This window comes from Camelus dromedarius, chromosome 17 (genome assembly GCF_036321535.1).
Source record: "Camelus dromedarius isolate mCamDro1 chromosome 17, mCamDro1.pat, whole genome shotgun sequence".
Lineage (NCBI taxonomy): Eukaryota > Metazoa > Chordata > Mammalia > Artiodactyla > Camelidae > Camelus > Camelus dromedarius.
This window is the reverse complement of record NC_087452.1, coordinates 42,037,396-42,059,622: the sequence shown is the minus strand read 5'-3', so window position 1 is coordinate 42,059,622 and position 22,227 is coordinate 42,037,396. Positions and strand designations below refer to the sequence as shown.

The 22,227-nt window shown below is 50.1% G+C and overlaps 1 protein-coding gene across 1 annotated transcript in view; it reads left to right on the top strand.

Annotated features, from left to right (window-relative positions):
- Positions 1 to 22,227, top strand: part of ITGA9 (integrin subunit alpha 9) — a 314,558-nt gene that overhangs the window by 62,485 nt on the left and 229,846 nt on the right. Inside the window, exons 12-15 of the mRNA XM_031469935.2 lie at positions 1,339 to 1,429; positions 3,759 to 3,804; positions 9,631 to 9,785; positions 18,930 to 19,090. Of these exons, the coding sequence (XP_031325795.1) occupies positions 1,339 to 1,429; positions 3,759 to 3,804; positions 9,631 to 9,785; positions 18,930 to 19,090 (453 nt within the window). The remainder of the gene's footprint in view (positions 1 to 1,338; positions 1,430 to 3,758; positions 3,805 to 9,630; positions 9,786 to 18,929; positions 19,091 to 22,227) is intronic.

Here is a 22,227-nt window from a genome sequence, read left to right as displayed (position 1 = left end):
TGGCAGGCGGAAGGTCATTTGCAGTCATTGGCTGCTCGGAGGTGGGGGACTCCCTGTCCTCTCCCTCTGTCAGTCCTGTAGGAACTCCACCTCCCCATATGTGTGACTTCTTTGCAGGGTGACTCAGTAAGGGAAAGGATGAGGAAAGAAAGTCCCAGTGAGCCCCTGGGTATGTGTAAACCCAGTTCTGACATGGAAGTTGCTGTGTGGCATGAAAACAAAACATTTCTCTCCTTGTCCCCAGTGAGGGCACTGAAAGGGGAACCTCCCCAGGGAGACTGTATAGAGAAAGAGAAGAAAGAACAGTCAGATTTCAGAACATGAGACTTTTCTGATTCAGAAAGTTTAGTGTCTGTGTGAGGAACACAAGCATCGATGTATGACCAGGGCTGGTTGTATAATGAATGTTCTTGACCAGTGCAGCATGTGTCAGCATATGTTGATCTTAATGATGAAGGAAATGGACTTACAGGTGCTAGCATGCCGCATGGCAACAGAGCTATGAATTCCAAATGGTTGGTTGAGGGCTGCCTTTTTTGGAGGGGGTGGGGTAGTTAGGTTTGTTTATGTTTTTAGAGGAGGTACTGGGAACTGAACCTAGGACCTCATGCATGCTAAGCATGTGCTCTACCACTTGAGCTATACCCTCCCTCCTGGACTACTTCTTAAGGAGGAGGGCAGGCAGCTTCAGCTGGGTGTTTTTTTTTTCCCCCCTACATTGTATAGAATGTTCAGGATCATTCTAGATTTACTGGGTAAAGCTGTTTTGTCCTGTCTGTGATGCTCATGGGCCCGTAGATCTTCTGGTTGGCTTGATGGTCACAGTTTCCATGTGACCATCATTTTCCAAGTAGATGTGCTAATTCCCGTCCACCCAAGAGAGGACTAACGTGTGCCTCTTAGGAGAGGAGTCTTACACGTTTAGTACGTGTCTGGGTAGAGAGATATAAGGAAAATCTGTTCTTAGAATTTCGCCTGGCTAATCCTGTGTAAACACAAAATAGAACCTCCTGTAGAGATGGGAGTTTAACTATCCGTTTGGAACTTCATTCGGCAGAGTAGAAGGCTAATACACTTGCTTAGGTGGCTTTTTTGTTAACACTGAGCTTAGAAACAATTTAGAATGGTGACACTAAGGCAAGTAATGATCAAGGAGTGTGTGGTCTTTTGCCTGCTAAAGACCCCTGATAAAATTTGAACTATGTTTTTTTGTTGTTTTGCTTCCTTCGAACAACTTCAAGACCAAGTATCCCAGGGAAGCTGGGCTGAAACAGTCACAGGGTCTTACTTGTGACCGTGCTCCTTCCGGTAACTCAGTCTCTCTATAATCTGTTTCAGAAACTGTCGGGGCGGAAGATAAGTCCTGTGCTACGGATGTTTGGCCAGTCCATATCAGGGGGCATTGATATGGATGGAAATGGCTATCCTGGTAAGCTGTTTTCCTTTAATGGCGATAAGGAAAGCTAAATGCACGAGGTAGAATACTGTCCAGTCTGGTCAGCGTGGTAACACCTACTGAGTACTAGGAGAATTCATACAGTGGAATAGGGTGCTTTGCTTGGTGTCTGATTTTAAGATGAAGGTAGTGTCGAAGTTTATTTTCTGAGTTTTAAAATGATTTACTCTAAAACGTTGAAGCACCCTGAGAGTGGATTTTTACAGCAAATTTTTCTGATGAAGGAAAAATAACACTGTCCCATCTATCATGATACATAGTGAAACCATGTGTTTTCCTCGATATCCAAGCACGTTCAGAGGCATCTTCCCCTCGAGAGGGAAGAGGGGACTGAGTGATACCTTCCCCACCCCCGACCGCCCCAAAAGACAGTTATTGAGAGGAAGGCTTGGAGCAGAAAGAAAACCATGTCCTCTCCCTGATGGACAAAACAAAACTTCACCATTCAAGGCGGGCTGGCTTGTCTTCAGGGTTAATTAAGGCCTTGTGGTGGTTGAGGGTAATTGAATAAAAATGTACCATTTCAAACCCCAATCCCAAATGATATCCGGTTTAGGTGAAGTTGACCAGGCAGTGGAGTAGTGGTTCTTTGGGTGTTTGAAGGGAATTGAGTGGGGGTGAGGTGAGGAAACAGAAGAATTTGGAAAAACCCAAAATCACCATGGAGTTCAGAAAAAAGGTCCCTGAAACTGCAGGTCATCTTGCTATCTTGCGAAAAATAACTTCTTCCCATTTAAAATGCCTCAGAAGGATCTGTGAAAACAATTGCAGTCCTGTACAAGGGCACCGGCTTTGGTAGTTTTTCATAGACAGGAATTTTGATCATCCCCTGTAACTTTGCAGAGCCAGGAGTGGGAATGGGAAAGCAGCAGGGTTGAAGTTTGTGTCCCTGTAGACTGTTGGGGGTCTTTTTAGGTTTGAGAAAGCAGTTCTTGTTTTGGGAAATTTGTGACCATCCCTAAGTAATGCCTTCCATTGGTTTAGCACTTAAATACGTGCAGTGAACATCTTATGGTTACCCCCGTAGGTAGGTAGAGATGGGGGTGTCTCCCCAAGTTAACAGGCAAGGATGCTAAATCCAGAGAACTCAGGGAACTGGCCAGAGACCACATCGTGGTGGTCGGGGACCCAGGCTGCTTGTCTGTTGCTGCACAGTGATCACATGGATCTGGATTTCTGACCTTGTATTTTTCATAAAAGAAATGGCAAATGCATCAGGTATTTTTTTATTTTCAAGTATCCAGGGAATTAAAAAAGGCTACGAGGAAGTAACAGAGTCAACAAGCACACCCAAGTGCAGAAATCTCAGCAGCCCTACCATCCACAGATGTGCTGTTTGTTTTTCGTTAATGAGGGCATCATGTATACGTGGGGGTTCAGACTCTCTTGGATTCAGATGCTCGGTTCTGTGAAGTAGTACTCGGAACCCCAGGGCTGGAGGGTTTCCATTAGAAGGGAAGAAAGGCAGAGAGCCATTAGATGAGTGCATACTTTCTAAATTAAAGTTATTTAGGATTAAACATTACCAGCTCACACTTGTCTTGATTTATAGTTCACCAAGTATTCTTATAAAGTTTCTGATTTTAACACCTGATTTAATATATTTAATACATATTATATTTAACAAATATTTAGTAAATATTTTCTGGGTTAAACATTATGAAATATTTGAAGAAGACGCTGGGGCTAATTATCTCCATTGTGCAGACAAGGACACTGTGAGAGAGATCCTGGGGTCACGTAGAGTAAGGGGTGGAACAGAGAGGCGAGTCCCATGTTCTACAGAACCTAGAGCTTCTCCCGAGAGTCATTTAGTTCCAAGCATCCCTCTCCCTGAGTCCCTGAAGTCCAAAAGAAATAACAATGGGAGCCACTTACGTAATTTAAATGGTTCCAGTAACCGCATCAAAAAGATAGAAAGGCACAGGTGAAATTCATTTTAATAATGTTTTATTTAGCCCAGCGTATCCGACAAATTATTGTTTCGATATACAATCGATATAAAGGTGATCACTGAGATCCTTAATGTCTTTTTTTGCACCGGATCTTTGAAATCGGTTCCTGTTTTACACTGACAGCACATTTCAGTTCAGAGCAGCACGTTTCAGGGTCTCAGTGGTCACGTCTGGTGATTGGCTGCCACGGGGCACAGCGTGGCTCCATCCCTTACCAAGCCCTTACAGAGCCCGGTGGGGGCCCCCTGGCCCTGAGGCTGGGCCTCCAAGTCCACAGTGCACCTCGTCACGGGGTGGGTCAAGTGAGCTTCCGCACGTTTCTGAACCTGTGAACTTGTGGTTTTCAGATGTAACCGTTGGGGCCTTCATGTCCGACAGCGTGGTCCTCCTAAGGTGAGAGGCTTCTCCGTTTCCTCTTGGTTCTTCGTGGGTAAGGGGTGGACTTTGGCGGGGTGGGGGGCCCAGGGGAGTTAATCATCCGCGGTCAGTGGTCACTCTATCCTGTTCCTGGCAGACGGGGGCGCTTAGCCAGTGGGAGTGCTCTGTGCTCCTGCAGGTGAGAGATGATAGCGTCACCGGAGCTTCTAGGCAGAGTTTGGGTTTTGCCTTTTGCCATGAACAACCCCTTCCATTGATGCGCCGTCACATATTACCATTTTCTGGGGCGCCGTGACACTGCCCTGTCCCCATCTCTTCATTGTCCCCGCTTCCTCACCTCGTAGTCCCCAGCCCCCAAGGCACTGGGAGCTCCTGCCACCTTGTTCTTGGGTTCAGCAGAGGGTGAGGGACGTGAGCTCAGGCCCATTGCTCGCTGAAGCCCTTTCAGTCTGGATCCCTCCTGCAAAGGCCAGTGGGCTGCTGTCCCACCCACGAACCATCTCCAAGTATTTCTGTCTGTGTGAGTCAGAGGAGGCAGCATTACACTTTGGAGCAGGCGCCAACTCTGAGGTTTTGTTAACAGCCTGATTGCAGAACTTTCTAAAACAGGCTAGTAGAATCTTAGAGCTGGAAGACAGCCCAGAGGCCATGTTGTTCCACACCCTGGGTTCTCCACTCAGTGAGAGGCCTCCTGGGGTCCCCACCGCGGGGCTGCACAGCCGCCTCCTGAAAGAGATGCTGCCCCGGGTGGGGGTTAGTAATTTCCAGAGGAACCAGTGCACTTCCAGGCAATGCACAATGTTGACTAGTTGACGAGGCAGACAGAATAGCCTTGACGTTAAGAGTATAAACTCTGGGACCTGGTAGCCTGGGTTCAGACGCTAACTCTGTCCTCACAAGCTGCATATCCTGGGTGAGTCTGGTGGCCTCTCTTTGAGGGTCGTCAGCTGTTAAAGGGGTAATGATGGTACTTACCTCATAGGCTCTTCTGAGGCTCAGTGAGTTAGAACAGTGCTTGGTTTAAGTGCTCAGTAAATGGTAGCATGTCTTACATAAATTGGGTTAAATATGCCTCAAATTCTGCTTCTTGGTCTCTTGTCTTCTGCATAAAAGTCCTTCAGTTTGAAGGTGGCGATGGTGTCCCTTGGGTGGTGACTTAACTAAGATGCATCTTTTACTTCCCACGTGATTGGATTTCCCCTTTCTTCATGGCCCCTTCCTCTGGTTTGGTGTTTTTTTCCGGTGGAACAGCTTTTGTGGCTGCAGACGGTTGCGAGTGGACTCATGAGGCCAGGAGCCCTGGCCGGTGGCTTCACAAAGTCGTTTTTCCTGCCCTCACCACCCCGGGCAGCCTGCTCTGGCTTGTCACGATTTCCTCAAATAAAACGCGTTCCCAGCTTTTCTCGTGGAAACCAGGCCCTCTCAACACCAGCAGCATCTGGCTTAAGGCACGTCTCCCAGGTTCTGCTCTTTTAGCCTTCTTGTATCTTACAAGCTTGCTGTCTGAGGTGCAGCCCAGAGGGTCTTGTCTCGTTCTGTCCTTGGTCATGATGGACAGCCCCTCTTCCTCCAGGTGTTTGCTCCCACGTAGGTGTGAACGTCAGGCAAGGCAGTTACATGACACACTGGATGGCAAACCCATCCCAGCCGGTGGTGGAGGGATGAATCTGACGGGGTGAACTCTAACAGGTGTAGGGTCCTCAGAGGAGACTGCCAGGGAGCGCTTCCGGGAGATGGGGCTTTGAGAGGAGCCGGGGCACTGTCTTGGGCGAGGAGGTCAGCGGAAGGCGGCGACAGCCACGGAGGGCGTGTGTAGGGGTGACAGGATCACCGTAATCCGTTCCCTCATTTCCTCGGCTCCTACGCGTTGACCTGTGGGTGTCAGATCTGGGTGCACTGTGGGGAGCGACTAATACAGATGAATAAGAAGACAGCGAGCATTTGGGTAGTGCCTGCCTGCTGCGTGCCAGGCTGTCTCAGCAGTCGTGTGTGTTACTCCTTGTTGTTGCGTCTTGTATTGAGGGGTAGTTTACATCCCATTGAAGCAGCTGCTTGAGGAGTTTTACCCAGGGTAGACCCCTGGGTAACCACCATCCTCTTCAAGATAGAGACATCTCTGTCTCCCCAGAAAGTGGCCACTTTCTGGTCACGCCTCTCTCCTGACAGGCAACCACCCTTCTGACTCCTGTCCCTGTGGATCAGTTCTAGAATTCCCCATTGGTGGAATCAGCCAGTATGTCCCTTTTTGTTTCTGGCCTCTTTCACTCAGTGTGGTGTTGCTGAGATGCATCCGCGTCGTTGTGTGTCCTGCAGTGCTTCCCCTTCCTGAGTTGTGTTCCACTGACTGTGTTCCACACTGGAACTCAGTCTTCTTCACAGCTCCATGACCTGAGTGTCCTTATTACTATCCCCATTTTATGGTTGATGAAACCAAGTAACTTGGAGGTTTTATCTACTTACAGAGGGAGACAGTTCTGGGCGCTGGTACATGGCTGAGGGTGGGCGAGCAGGGTTACATGGTCAGAGGGCTGAGCAGAGTGAGGCCAGAGTCTGGTCAGAGGTGGCAGCTGAAGGTGGGTGCCCTTGGCTGTGGCCAGTCTAGAGAAGCACAGGGCAGAAGTCAAATGGCTGCTGGAGGGTGAGAAGGGGCAGCCGGCGAACGGGCGGTCAATCCTGACTCCTTTCCAGCAGCTTGGCTGCAAAGGAGCAAATGCGATTGGCAGTGGTTCCGAGAGGGTGTCTTGAAGGTGGGATGCAGGTGGTCACCCTCAGCTTCATCCTCATCCGTAGCACTTTTCCCTGACCCCTCCCTACCTCGGGGCCTGGAGAGGATGAAAAGACCAGACGTTGGGAGTGTTGATGGAGAGGGGGACGAGGGAGGTGGGATCTGATTTATAGACTGTGAGTGGGGAAGGGGCCCAGCTGAGGGTGCAGTTTGGGATGTGGATAGGGGTGTTGCAGAGGGCAACCATGTCTGGTCTCTTGCAGGACTGTAATGGGCTGAGCGTGAGCAGGGAAGATTGCACGGATGAGTGGGGGCCCCTCAGAGGCGGAGAAATGGGCAGAGAGGGATTGCTGAGCACATCTGAGGGGCCGGGCATGTTGGCAGCCTTTGATAAGGTGCCGCATGTGGCCGAGCGGCAGTGAGCCACATGGTCTGGAGACTTGGGCTGACGAAGCCAAGTGGGTGTCCCAGTGGTGACCTGGCTGACGGGCAGGTGAGGGGACTCTGAGTTACTGCAGGGTTTGGGTGGGACCAGAAGATGGAGGAGGGCTAGGGAACCATGCACGTGTACACAGACAGTGAGACATACAGACACACAGACACATAGGCACACAACCCACCGCGGTCTTAAGTATTCTAAGGGAGAGAGTCGAGAGGTGTGTGGTTAGGAATGCCTTGGGCTGCAGCTATGAGAAAATCATCCCTCAGGTGGCTTTAAACTGCAGAGACATGAGTTAGGTCCCTGGCGTAGAGGGCTTTGGGGAAGGTTACTGGTCTGACACCTTCACCGGGGGCACAGGCTCTTTATCTGTGCCCCTGTCTCTGCCCTGCAAAAGCCTGGGTAGCTGGAGCAACTCCACGTTACTGGGTAGGTAGCCTGACTGGCTTTATTCTTTACCCAGAAGTGAAATATCAGGGTTTGAGTTGTCTGAGAACCATCAGAACAAATTACTCCAGCCCCCATCTCGTTTAAAATAAAGCCTCGAGCGTGTTTGGGGGGCTGTCCTTGGGTGCCCCTTTGCTTTTGTCTCAGAGCAGGACTGTGAAACCTAGTCTCCTGCCCCCAGGGGCGTGGGGTGGCTGGGCTCTGCCCTCGGGAAGTTTGTTCTGTTGGATTAGCTCACTAGGGCAGAGCCCTTGCTGGGGTGATAGGCGCCTGGTGTCATGCCATTGAAGTCAAAGGAAGGGATCAGAGAGGCTCATGAAAGTTTTCTGGGCTTTTCTTGCTCCAAAAACAATACTTGGAGTTGAAACAGAAAGGTTTAAGGGAACTGATCTGACGGATGTTGGAGGAAGATGTGCTTGTGAAGGCCCTTGTCTGTCACTCCAGAGGATTCTGTGTTCTTAACAACTTTCATCCAGGTCCCTTTGTCCAGAGGGCTCACCTCTGCCTCCTGCTCACCTCACCTTCTCCTGCAGAGCTCCACCGTGAGAGGAGGAATCAGGCTTCCTCCACGCGGGGTGGTCCTGGGATGATGGGGAGTGCGGTGCAGGCTGGGTCGCTTCTGCCTGATGACCCAGCAGAGCAGGCGCTGGGCAGGGTGGGCTCTCACAGGGTGGAGGCCCACTCTGCCTGGTACCACTGTCTGTTTTGTGACACTTGGGGCACTCCTGAGGTTTTCAGTCCCTGGGCTCGGAGTAAGGTGTTTGCCCATTTAACAAGGGTTTTTGATCACCTACTATCCTGGAAGTATCAGAATGAATCCACCAGGATCCCAGCTGGTCGGGGTTGTGGGGGGTGGGTGCTGCAGGCTGGTGGGGTGGGTTTGGAAATAGTGACTGTAGTTAGTAGGTGAGATGAGGTGTGAACACAATGCAGGACACAGAGAAGGGGGACATCCAGGTGCCAGGAGTGCTAAGGAACATGTGAGCATCTTCTAAGGATGAACCCAAAAGAAAGTTGGGAACCCGGATACTGGATTTCTTCCAGGCACCGCTGTTGTCTGACTTCCGTCAGCCCCTCAGCTGGGTCTGCTCTGGGATCCCACAGTTCCCTTGTCCTTGTCACAGCTGTTCTGTTCTTGACCACATCTCCAGGCAGCAGTGGCGGTTGCGAAATCCCCCCACCCCATCTGAGCCTCTTGTCTCCTCACTTCTCTCTCCTCTGAAGTTTTCCTTAATGCTTTCCTCTCTTATAGTCTGTCGGTGATCAGGGTTCCCATCTGTCTTGTCACCCTGGGCACTCTTTGCGGGATCATTGAACACAAGTGAGGTCATTGTTCTCAAGCTGCTAACGCCTTTTAATCTTGCTCTGTCACCCGAGAGGCGTGAAGGCCGTGGCTCCTTGGAGGTAAAAGGGTCTCTTTGTGAGGCCTGGAGGGGAGAAGGTTAAGCCACAGCTTAGGTGAACCGTCCCTCAGCAGCTGTTTGCAGTGAGAGCAGAATGGTGCAATTCACTCTCTGCTTTTGTTGGGGGGCCCCAGGGGAGTCCCTGGAAGGCTAGCAGTGATGTTGTCCATCCGTCAAGCTAGGGCTGGTCCCTGTCGGTGGTCAGAGTACGGATGTTTATTGGGTTTTGCTTGGTCCTGCGACCAGCTGGGTTGATTTCTTCAGCTCTGAAGTGCTTTGCTATTGCCAGCTGGGACTCCATTAATCAGATCCTTATAGAAAAAATCCTTTTAATGAATTGATCGGAGTGAATATAGAGGAGTGGTTTGACCCACCAGTTGGGACTTGGCAGTTCATGCTTGTTAAGGCAGTACATGTTTTGGAGGAATCCCTGCTTGTGCATCTATTTCTTGAGTCATGGCATCCACTGGAGAAACTCCTCTTAAATCTGTTCCTATCTTCCTAATAAAATGGAAATCAGAGCTTAATTGGTGGGATTTTAAATAATCACTCAACATCTGGTGGTTCATTTATGACTTCGTCCAGATGCGTTTTATTAACAAGTAACTTGCCTTTATGATTGGGAAGATAACCATTATTACAAAATAAGCTGAAAAACCAGAGAAACGTGTTTACAGAGCCCCCTGGCCCTTCTCTCTTGGGTTGTTTCACACTTTAATTAGATGCTGGGCTGACGCCCTAGGACTTGTCCTGTTGGCTTGGTTCTCATTTGGTTCCAAGAGCTGCTGGTCAAGGTGACTAAGTTGCCTTCCCCTGTTGACCCGCAGGGCGAGACCTGTCATCACAGTGGATGTCGCCATCTTCCTCCCCGCCTCCATTAACATCACGGCGCCTCAGTGTCACGACGGCCAGCAGCCTGTGAACTGCCTCAACGTCACCGTCTGCTTTAGCTTCCATGGCAAGCACGTTCCGGGAGAAATCGGTAATGGGCCACTGAGTCAGTGCTGGAGTGGGATTGCGGGATCGTGGGCAACTGAGGGATATTTCTGGGGTTCCCTCCTCTGTGCATCCTGGCTGGTTTTGCAGACAGTGGGTCCACAGGCTAGATGTCCTTTCCCCCTGAATTTCCTTCTCTTCTCTTTCTGCTGACCATTTTTTTTGCCCAATTTGATGCAACTTCCAGCTCTCAGACAAATAATATTTGCCCCCAAGCATCCTTTCTCCAAGTGTCTGTGGACCAGATGGAAGCCTCACTGAGCCATGGGTGGGACAGGTGGTAGGACTTAGGGAAATGCAGTGAGTAGCCTGGCCCTTATGGAACGTTCCACGCAGTTAGAAAAGAAGTGGTGGGACTTTGGAGACTCTTCGCAGAGCTTGCTACACCAATTGGATGTCAGGGCTTGTGCTTTTTACTGTGGGATAGGTGACCAGGCGTGGGTGGTGGGATTACGATGCTGAGTTTCACAAAGGCCTGGGCTTCCAAAAGGCGGAGAGCTGCTTTGTTAGCTTCAGCTGATTGGAAGGAGGCAGGCGAACCCTGGCCAGTGGCAGCTGTTTCTGCCGTTCCTGGGACTGGGGGAGGTCGACTTGCTAGCCTGGCTCCAGAGACTGGATCCAACCCTGGAACGAGGCAGGATCAGTGTGGATTAGAGTTTAGAGTGTGCGATCACCTGAAGGAAATGGATCTGCAGCAGTTGTGCAGATTAATAGGCCCTTTGTTTTCACTAGAAAGGCTGACTTAATAATAGAAAGTACAGTGCCAGGGAAATGAAAACAACAAGACCCAGCACCATTAAGGGCTTGGACTTAGTGGCTTCCTTAGACGTTTAAGTGCCAAGAGTGCCTCCCCTCCCTACTCACAGTGTGGTCCTTGGACCAGTAGGACCGCACCCCCTGGGAGCTCGTTAGTGATGCAGGCTCGCAGGCCCCACTCTGGGCCTCTGAGCCAGCGTCTGCATTTCAGAAAGATCCTTGCCAGATGCTTGTGCACAGTTAAGTTTGGGAAGCGCTGCTCCAGGGCACACATGTGTGGGCAGCCAGACCCGCAGAACACGCATTCACGCGCCAGTCCCTTTCCTGGCTGCACCTTGCATGCTCTGCCGTGTTTAACAACATGCTAATCCTTCTCGGCTAATAGTTTCATTTCATTGACATTTACCTTGATCTTCAGGCAGATTGAATACGCTCAAAAATGAAACATGGTGCCTTTTTTATATGGATTTTTAAAAGAGAACTTAAGAGATTTCAAAAGTGAATATAAATTTACCATGGACTTGGGACTTGGTTAGTGAGGGAAGACGAACAAACTTTTTGTGTGCGACCCAGTGAGGAAAAGATACTTGCTCGGGGTCATCTAGCTGTTGGTAAAGCCAAGAATTGAATGCTGGTCTGATGATACTTTGTTCTGCTTTCCAAAAATGATTTCCCACCACCTCCCTAATTGTTTAAGGCACCACGGCCTCTAGAAAAAAATGTTCTGATGGTCCCGGGACTCGTATATCCTCTGCCTAATTGGATAGTGTGTCCTTTATCAAACACCAACTCTTGATGTAGCTGGACTCCATTAAGAAACATTTTAAAAGAACTGTCGAATTGAAGATTGCTTCTGCTGTGCATAAAAATAAGCAGAACTCTTCTAGAACTCTAAGAAAAGCGAGCAATTAATAGTTCATGTGTGTGTTCACTTGATAAATATTTATTGCATGCCTACATGGGCCAGCCATGTCCTCGTGGGGCTTTTAATGGGGATTACAAAGAGTTTCTATTTTGATCCTGAAGCTGCGCACACAATTTTCAGACTTAACACTGTGGGGGTGAAAATGAAGGTAAATTGGTAGGGCAGGGACAGAGGAGAAGAAACCAAGATGCAAGTTTTGAGCAGGAGTGATTTCAGAGCATGAGATAAAGTGGTAGAACAAACTCTGACGTGCAGATTCAGGAGCTGAGCCAGGAGGAGATTCGTATTTCTCCTCATGCTGTCCCCAGCCAGTGACCCCTTCTAGGGTGCCAGTCATTGACCCTGGTCATTGACCCCTGTCCTTGGGGCCCCTTTCATTGACCTCTAGGCAGAGTTATGATTAACGTGTAGGCTTAGCCGTGGCACTGCAGTCTTGGGGTATGATGGAGGAGGGGAAGGGACAGGCTGTTGGATGACATTCAGCACTGTCCCCACGGGCAGTATGGAGCAACCTGGCCAGCGTCCATTTTAGACTGGGGAACATTGAGCAGGAGTACCTCCCCCAGTGCAGGCCACTTCTTCTTCATCTGTCACATGGGTTCATTGATGAAATCAAACATGCCTTTACAGTCTGAGGGGGTGTTTGCCCCATATTTATTCAAGATTCAGGCTTAAAGAGGATGATAAGTGGAGACTTTGGTATTAGCAGGGCAATGCAGAAAGATTGATTTCTGGCATTTTCTGTCTCTCCCCCTGGCATTCAGGGAAGTGAGCTATATTTCAGTCTTTGCAGTAAAGGGAAAAATGTAGAAACCGGCGCCCAAATGAGCTGGCAGTAGAATATGGAGAGTTTGAGGAGGGAACTTTGGGAAGCCGTTAATGAGGTGATGGGAAATCAGGTGCAGGTGAAAGGTAGCTTTTCAAGTAGCCAGGCGAGTCCACATGTAGGTGGAGTTAGCACAGAAGCAGCCCCTTGGTTCTCCACGACTGGGGAGATCGGGTCGCCAGTTTCCAGGTGGAGGAAGGATGGGGGCATCTCCAGTGCACAGACATTCTCCATTCCTCCGGGCCCAGCAGCCAGTGTTGGCCTCTGCATTGGGAGCCCAGGGCTGGGACTCTGGTTTCTAGCCTTTCTCCCTCATCTCTGGCAGCTGCACAGGGGCATGTTCGTGGTGGTTTTGGCCATGGCAGGCTTGGCAAGCGAGTGTCTTCCAGGCACCTCTTAATGTCTGCAAATCGAGGGCTGAGTTTGTCAGCAGAACGGCTGCATTTGGGCAGTGCAGCCGGGGCAGCGCAATAAAGAGGCGTCGGTGGTGTGCTGAGTACTTGTGAACGGTTGCCAGACTGTTCTATCTGTTGGCATCTTCAGTGGCAGGGCCACCTTAGGGATGTTCTGGGGGCCATGAGCAGTTGACGTATAGTCATTTCTTTAGTTTCTTCTCTCCCCTGGGACCCAGTGGGGCTCAAGCAAACTCAGAGATAAGGGATTCCTTTTGCCTCTTTATTTTCTGTGTCAGTCATGGAAAAACCACAGCTCCCACTTGGGCACAGAACGTTTAGGGCCAGCTGATGACCCAAGCCACTAGCTGTGGCTTCTGGAGCTACAGAGGTTTTTCTATGGGGTGACTCTGCCTTGGCCCCTGTGACAGGCAGGGTCCAGTCAAGAAAACAGAAACCACACTAGTTATTTTAACAGAGAATTCAGCATTGGGAATCAGTTAAGCAGGTCACGGAGGACCTGGTAGTAACTGCAGGACACAGCCACCATTTCTAGGTCTGGACCAGGGATCTCAAAGCGTGGTTCCCAGATCAGCTGTGGCAGCGGTGCGTGGAATCATGTTAGGAATGTGAATTCTAACTGAATCAGAAACTCTGAGGGTGGGGCCCAGCAACCTGGGTTTTAACAAGCCTACAGCTGGTTTAGATTTGAGAACTTCTGGTTGAGGGGAACCAAGGGAAAAGATTATATATGGGGTGAACCACTTCCTCAGAGTTGTTAGAACCTAGAAGCTTGGAGAAGGGACCTCGTGGACCTGGCATCTAAACCTCGGAGGAGGGGACATGAGCTGGTGCTTCTGGTACCTCTAAGGAGTGCAGTGAGGCTGGTTCTGGGGTGAGGGGGGGAAATGAAATGAGAACTAACTGCTGTTGGAAGCAGCGTTCAGTGGAAACCCGGCAGGGCTGATCCCTAAGTGATCGTGTTCTGTGCTCTGACCCTGCGCCCCTGTGTTTCCGTGAAAGACTGTCGCCGGGTTAAGCTGATAGGAAGTCCCTTCCCCTCCTCAGGCATCGCAGCCTTCCTCCAACCCTCCAACTCGGCACAGCCTCCCAGAGAGCCACCCGCAAAGCAGGAATGAGGATTGCAGAGTCTCAGCCCCAGCCCCGCAGAGCAGAGCAACAGCTTTGTAAGCCAGTCACATGGAGTTCCTGAAACTCCTGTTGGCCTATTCAGTCAGCAGTTCTTAGAAGTGCCAGACTCTGTGTCCAGCTCTGGGCACAGAACATGGGACAGGGCAGGCACGGTCCTCGCCCTCGTGGAGCTTGTGTGGCTGGCCTGGGCTGCAGACACCATGCCCAACTTGGGCAGCCCCCAGAAGAGATTTATAACATATTTTATCAAGCCATTTAAGACAAGAGTTCGGCCCATCTCAAGTCTTACTAGTCTTCATTCTTGGCCGGGGAGCAGTATGTGGCTCCTGGGAGCCTCCTGGTGCCGGAAGCAAGGCAGGTGAATGCTGTATGTGAGAGGGCTGTTCCCCTTGTCCACGGCCTGGGCCTGTACCCTTGCTGGCCAGGCTGAAGCCTCAGTGTGCTTGTCAGTCCTTGGAGGCTGAGCATCAAGCTGGCAGTTCTGGCCTCTCCCCAGAGCGTTCAGTGGAAACTGGGCAGGGCTGAGCCCTAGGTGGTCATGTTCTGTGCACTGACCCTGCACCCCCGTATTTCTGTGGCTCTTACACAGCCTGGCAAAGCTGTGAATGTGCATTGGGTCCCCTCTGCCCCTAGACAAGCAGTAGAGCCCAGGTCCTGAGAAAGGCACTAAGGCCACACAAGCCAGTGGCAGAAATAGGGCAGTTTGTCCCCAGTCCCTTCCTCTGGCCCTTGGGGTGCATTTCTGCTCCAGAGAGCATTTGCATACACAGAACATTGTCTAAGTTCCTTCTAGTCTCTCCAGAAGCACAGCGATGAGATAGTGAGACAAACCCATGTTATGTGAGGAAGGGAAAACTTATGCTAATTACCACCCCCTTCCTTGTGGGGTGGCGAGAAAAATTAAGAAAGTGGAAATAACCTTTTCCCCCTCTCCTGGGAAACTCTAAGGGAAGCTCAGAGTGAGTCTGGAAGGAGGATTTATTAGTAGAATTTCACAACTGAAATTTGATGGGGAATGGGAATGAATCAAAGCTGGTTGGGAACCGCGTTGATGGGAGACAGCTGCCCCCCTGCTGGCTCTAGGCTGGTGTGGGGGGCCCTGGGGGACCAGCTCAGGGGGCAGGGAAAGGAGGAGGCTGAAAGCATGACTTGGGGCCCATCAGCTTTTCCATCAAGATGACATCATCTGACGTGGCACAGGCACAAGCTACCAGAGGGGAGCTGGAGATGCGGAGTGCTCTGTCAGAACAGGCCCTAATCAGAACCAGCACCCTCCCCAGGCCAGGCTGGCTGCGCTGGGGGGGTGGCCCTTGGCAACTTGGCCAGCCTGACGCACCCACCCTCCCACAGGGTGGGCTGAGCCGAGCCAACCAATGGCTGCTTCTCTGGTGTCTCCTCCACTTCTTAGGGGGTCTCCCTTGCAGACTCACTTGGGGTGGGGGCTGCTGAAAACCCCCTGGTAAGCTCAGGGCTTCAGGGCGGTTTGCACATCTTCTTGCTGCCCTTGCAGCTACGAGACCCTCCTCACTCAAGCTGGGTTTCCCATCATATGTCTCTTGGTTTTGCTCTAGAAGAGAGAATTTGACAAGGAGCTGACTTCCTTTTGTATAGTTTAAAATGTCAAAATACATTTTAAATCAAGAAGCCCTGAGTCGGCAGTTCTAAAGACAAAATGCTTCCCAAATGATTGCACTTGGCGAATTGGTTAACTCGGTCTGTCTGTGACTGTGCTTTCACGTTTTAGAAATATCTGGTAGGCGGGTGTGCTGATGTGTGCACACTGCGCCTGAATCAGAGCAGCGACTGTGGTCCTCAGCTCGGTTTTAGGACCTCTGAGCTGTTTCTTCCCCTCCCTTGAGTTGCAGGAGGGGTATTTTGGGTCAGCGATTCTGCAGTGAGATGAGACTATGGAGGACTAAACTTGATGTTTGTAAAGTCCCCAACACAGGGCTTGGCACACATTGAAGGTTGAATTCATTCCTTTTTCTGGCTAGCCCCATTTTGATTCAAATTCTTGCAGAAGCAGAGCCTGTGTTAAGGATTTCAGTGCACATTGTTGATTCAGGAGGTGATCCCAGGAAGCACTAGCAGGAAAGCAGAACAATGAGACAGGAAGGGAGGCTGCATCAGTCAGGGTTCACCAGAGAAATAGAGCCAGTAGGGTCTGTGGATATTGCTGTTATAGCTTAAAGACAGTCTGGAAACAGCATTCATTTTTTTTAGGGGGGAATCTTGGTCTTTGTCCTCTTAATGCCTTCCACTGATTAGACGAGGCCCACCCACACTGTGGAGGGTAATCTGCTTTATTCAAAGTCTACTGATTTCCACCTCAATCTCATCTTTAAAAATACCTTCACAGTGACATCCAAGTGGGTGTTTGACCAAATATTTGGGTACTGTGGCCTAGTCAGGTTGACTCCTAAAAGAAACTAACACAGCTGCCAGATAGAGGGTGTGTCAATGAGAAAGTCAGTACTGTGGGCGGCTGGAGCTGAATTCTCCCAGGGACGTCTGGGAGCCAGTGCAGAACCCAGCTCACAGTTACCCTGCCTAAGGGACTGGGGAGCTGGGGTCACGCATTACTGATGGCTGCTCCAGGGGCTTTAGTTCTCGTCACTCCTGGGCAGAGCCGCCAGAGGAAGCCCTTGGGAAAGGAGATACAGGTGCTGGCAGTTTGAAGTTGGGCTGAATAGTAGAGAAATGGTAAAAGCCAAGAGGATGTGGGTGGAACGCTGATGCTATCTGCTCTGTATTCTTGTGTTCTTTTCCACCCAGCCTTTCTCTGGGCTCAGCCGGCCCAGTGCCGACTAGATGGTTCAAACCCACTGTTCTCTCCATGATCACACTCCATGCCCTCTCCAGGGAGGACACCCGTAGCTGTCTTACCTGGGAGGTGGCAGGTGGGGTGCCACAGAGGGGACCCCATTCAGCAGATGCTGCCACCGTGTTGGTTTCCTCCACTGAAGCGTGTCGTCCGGCGACACTCATCTCCAGCCCTGTCTTTGCTAAATGGAACTCGAGACTCATTTCATTTATACCTATTCTTTCTTGCTGTTAGGCTGTTGCTCAGGGAAATTGTGATCAGGAGGAGGTAAATTGGCCAATGCTCAGTTCTAGATCTCTAGACTTGTTGGGTTCTGCTATCTGTGGATTCAAACAATGTGAGGTTGTTTTTTTTTGTTTTGTTTTTTGTTTTTGGTCAGGTAATGTAAAAAATGCACCAAGAACCAATGTGATAGGAATAGCCCAACACTGGAGATGAGGCGGGTTGCAGATTCATCTCTGCAGTGATGGCTCCCTTGTTGGGAGCAAGTCTGGTTCCCTTTGGGGGCTTTAGTTCCTCATCTGAAAAATGAAGGTCTTGAACTAGACAGTCCCTAGGATTACCCTTAAGCTTTGCCATTCTATGAGTCTGCCCCATCTCCTGCACCGTCACCATCGGAGCGGGTGTGTAAAGCTTGTGCAGGCACCCGTGTTTTCTCTGTTGGAACACTTTCCTGTGTGCCTTGTTTTCTTCTCCATAATATTACCCAGGCTTATCCAGGTCTCAGGTGCCTCCTGGTGACCCAGCCCTGCCTTAGAAATCAGCTGTTGGCTGAAGTAAACAAGCTGGGTCAGACTTGCCCTTGCTGACCAGGAATCTGCCAGCGTGGCACACTGGGGTCCCGGGATGGCAGAGGCCCAGGAAAACCATTAAACGCATCCCAAATATACCCTGTGGCAGCTGCAGAAGGCCTGTCCAGGTCACTCTCCTCTTTCCTCGTTCCTACCTCCCCTGGTAGCTGATTCCTTTGATGTTATTAAAAGCCAGAGCCATCCCTGCTGCCCCAACTTCTCATAGTTAAACACCAGCAGACAGGCATGAGGCTGCCCTTTTTTTTGTTTTTTTTCGGTGCGAGAGCTGGGATTCTGAGAGGCTGGTGTGTGGGGCCGGGGCAGGGTCACCCACTTTCCCATTGCTCAGCAGTATCATCTGGTCGTATTAGGGACAGAAGCTCCTTTTCTCACTTTTAAAATGCCACATTCCCCTGAATCCACAAAGCAGCTGAAAAAATAAAGTGTTGCATAGAAAAGTGTTACAAAGAAGGTGACCTCTGAAACAGGGTTCGCTGGTACAGAAAAGTGGTAAAATGGATCTGTTAACACTAAAGCCGTATTTACCCAATAGAACACATTGTCATATACTTACTAACAGATTCTGACATAACGGAAGTGAAACCTTTTGGGTTTATCCAATGTGTGTTGTATAGTATGATTTTTTTTATTTCAAGTTTCATGTTGTGTCACAGTTGGTTCTGCCATCTGGCACTCCACCTTGAGGTGATGAGTTTTTTTTTTTTAGGGGTGCACCCGGGTACCGACCCCACAGTGGTCATGGTTTTGCTGAGATGGTAGGCACTATTAAACTGTGTGGTCACTGGGAATAAAGTCAGCTTCAGTCTTCCCCTGTGTTTCCATGGGTGTAAGGTCCACCAGGGCAGGGGTTTGCCCGTGTTGTTTGTTGATGTGTCCCTGGGGCCTGCACAGTGCCAGGCAGTTGTGCTTGGTGGACTGCAAGTAGTTATGGTCCAGTAGATTGAGCGGTTATAGAGCTTGACTTAACATCTTTGAGATGAGTCGGAATTATTGGGTGATTTCTCCCTTACGTTGAGAGTCTTTGTCATCTCTCTGCAGGAGTCAGTATTCCATGCAGCCTTGGTAGTTTCAGCAGCTTCTTGTAATACATTCTGTAGGTTTGCCGTGGTGCCTGCTTTTCATGGCACTGATGGTGTCAGGTATGGCTGACTGTTGATGAGTATATTGGTGGCTCAGCTGATAATTCATGAGGTTTAAATCCGCAGCCTGGAGGCATGAAGTGTGATGCTCAGAGCACCCCCAGGAAGGCAGGGTCATCCTGGTCTGTGTCGATTCTGTGGGCGCCCTGGCTCCATGCTTCTCTTTGAGACGGTGTTGGCTGGGGGCTGCCATAGAGGGCTCGGGATCGAGTAAAGTGTGCTCGTGATCCTCCAAGGGGAACCCAAGGGAACCTTGTCACTGTGTATCTGCCCTTGCTGATTTTTTGACCTTTTTCATTGGCAGGCCTGCATTATGTTCTGACGGCTGATGTGGCCAAAAAAGAAAAGAGCCAGTTGCCCAGGGTCTACTTTGTGTTGCTGGGAGAGTCTGTGGGTCAGGTCTCAGAGAGGCTGCAGCTGGTCCACCTGGAGGAGACATGTCATCATTACGTGGCCCATGTGAAGGTCAGTTCTTTTTTTATCCTCAAACTTTGATCTCTACAGATGTTCTTTGGAACTGGTGGAAACTTTTATTGTGCATTATGTATGCTCTGACTTGCAAAATTTTATTTTACGAGGAGAAGAACATTTTGTTTCTTCTTTTAAAGTTGGAGTTGGGCAACCCTTTATTGATCTGACTGTGCTGGTCTCAGCCTCTGAGCAGGGTGTTGGTGGGCCAGGGGGTGGGGCTAGCGGTGCTCTGTGGCCTTGCCTTGTTCTTTTGGGAGATTTCTTATCCTCTCCCCTCTATGAAGCTCAGTAGTCTTCTCAGAGGAGAGAGACAGAAGCACATGCCTCTGAGTCTGCAGTGGTGCTGGATCACATTCCACCTGATGCCTTTCTCAGTGATCCACTACATAATTAGCTCACAGTCATAGTTAAGGTGCTTTACAACTAGTTGGATTTTTTTCTCTCTTGCTCACTCTCTATTTTAGGAGTGCATTTTTTGGCCCGTTCCCCCCTCACTCTAAATGAACTTTCAAGACATTTTTCTCCTCTTGAAATTGTTAAATATACTTTGCTGCTAATTCAGGAGGCCAGGCTTTGATTAGGTACAGACTGGCCTCTGTACAGGCAGGCACTGGCAGGGTGCAAGTCTGGTGCCCAGTGCTGCAAGAATGTCCAGCCACTGACCCCCAGGCAGTGACAGAGTGCGTGGGAGGTGGAAGGACTCCCATGACCCAGGCCACAGAGTGAGTAAGATGAAGGTAGGTTTTGGAGTTACACAGACCTAATTTGTGTCCAGTTGGATGAGTATTTTGACTTCACTGCATCTAAGTTTCTGCATCTCTAAAATGGGCACAGTAATAACTTACATTGAAAGGTGATCATAGAATTAAACATTACATGATGAATGTACTTAAAGGACCTTGCATGGAATTTGCCACACAGCTGGCACTCAGCATTATTATTATTATTTGATTGGGCCATACATAATTACCCATATTCTAGCATTCTTGGCTTATAAAAATGGCAATTACATATAGTTCAACCTATTATTATTAGCCAATGGCTTTCTGGATGATAGCAAAAATAGTCTGTGGATGGGAGATGAAGTGTCATTCTGTTACTGTGCTGTTAGGGCCAGTGCGAGAGACTAACAGCTGCTTCTGCGTGCTTCTGGGTTGTAGCTAGAGAAGTGCCCCACACATCCACTGCAGCTTGGCCCCGAGCCCAAGAGTCCATGCCCCTGAGATGCTTTTCAGTGGGGCTGGGCTCTGTGTCCTGCCAGGACTCGTGCTGGGACCTGCCCAGACCAACTGCCCTAAGATCTCGGGTGAAGGCCATTTATAAAGTGTTTCTTGCTCCTGTGAAGCCAACAAGCCACCCGCCCCTCTGGGTCTTCACTTAACTGGCTCACGAGCACCCTTGAGGGTGTGAGCCGTCATGTCAAACACTGCTCACCCTTCAAATGCCTGCGCTTGGAGTCTCTACATTTTTGCAGATGGAGGCATCTTCCCCTGGGCTTCCTCATACCGAGTCTCTTCTACAAAGTTTCCTTCAGGGATCTTAACAACTTCTTGCTTTGCCCTCGAGGTTACCACTTGCTATGGGGCTACCAGGGGTCTCGGCTGTAAGGTAGGGCCACACAGAGCCTGCAGGCCTTTGCAGAGTGCACTCAGGAAACAGCAGCAGTGAGGTGCAGGCCAGAGGCAGGGCTGTTTCTGTGGTGGCCTCAGAGGGTTAACTGGAAAGAGCAGAGCTGCCCAGGGCTGTTGGTCCTGCTACTTCCTGATGATCTAGGGTTGCCAGATGTAGCAAGTGAAAATACAGGATTCCCAATTAAAACTGAATTTCAGATAAACAGCAGCAAAAATTTTTTTAAGTGTAAGTATGTCCCAAACAATGCATGGGATATACTTACACTAAAAAAAAATTTTATTTTTTAAAATTGTTATTGGTCTGAAATTCAGATTTAACCAGGCATCCAGTTGGAAGATTCAACCTGACCAATATCCTTCCATCCCACAAGTGGTACTTCTTCCATCAGTCAAAACACGGCTGACAAGAAGAGAGATTGAGATGGTGGTCAGAAGAATTTGGAGGATGAGGGCAAGGCTCAGAAGCACAGAGCAAGCACACACTTTTATGTGATTATTTGGGTCATTTTAGGGGAGAGCAAGAAAGCAGGCCTTCAATGAACTTGGACCTAGAAAAACTGGGGTATAGTTGTGTTCTGCCCATTTTCTGATGCCTTTATGGTTCAGGAGAAGCTCAAGAGGGCTGATGGTGTGTGGCCACGTGGGACGTCTTCTCCTGCCAGGCCTTCCTTCTCTAGGTCCCAGCCGAAGACCCTGGCCAGTGGCAGAGGGACCCAGTGAAGGTGAACGCTAATGGCCCAGCTGGCCAGGCCTGTGGTTTCTCCAGTTGTGGGAAAACAGCTGTGAGGGCAGTGGCTCCTGTGGGGCCAAGACAGGCAGCAGGGCCAGGGGGAGGGAGCGGCTGCCCGGCTCCCTCCCGGAAAGGGGCTGGGGGCTGGGGCTGGTCCTCAGGGCAGCAGGGCGTGAGAGCACCGTGCAGCCTTCTCAACAGGGCTTTATGGAAGTGAAGGACGATAAATAAAAGCGTTCTCGCTTATCACACACCATATGGCGAGCAGACGTGGAGGCAGGCATTAGGGGCCGGGCTTGTTTTGTTTAGGCTATCTTTAGGTTATTTTTTCCTTTTGTCTTTAAGCCTATTCCAATGTTTTTCTCCCCCTTTCCTGCTTTTCCTTAGAAGTTTTCATCCCATATATGGTGATAATATCCCCATCGTAGAAGACTGCTTGGGCTGCACCTGCCTCTCAGGCTGGCTGCGTGATCTCATGTTTTGTTCCATTCACGGCCCTGGTGGGGCCTCCGGGAGGTACCGGGATTTGTGATAAGCCCCCTCCTCCTGGGGGTGCGGGTCAGTTCTGGAGGCCTCACTTGGTCAGCACAGCTGCCGCAGCTCCAGCTGCCTCAGGCCACAAGCCCCAGCCAACCTCCGCTCCTCCCTGGAACTATCCCAGTTTGGAGGACGCACCCCCTTCTCCTAGCAGAGTGGCCTGGAGACCTCTTGCAGGTCCCCACGGCCCTGGTTTCCAGGCTCTCTGCGACGTGGCCTCAGTTTACCTGTCT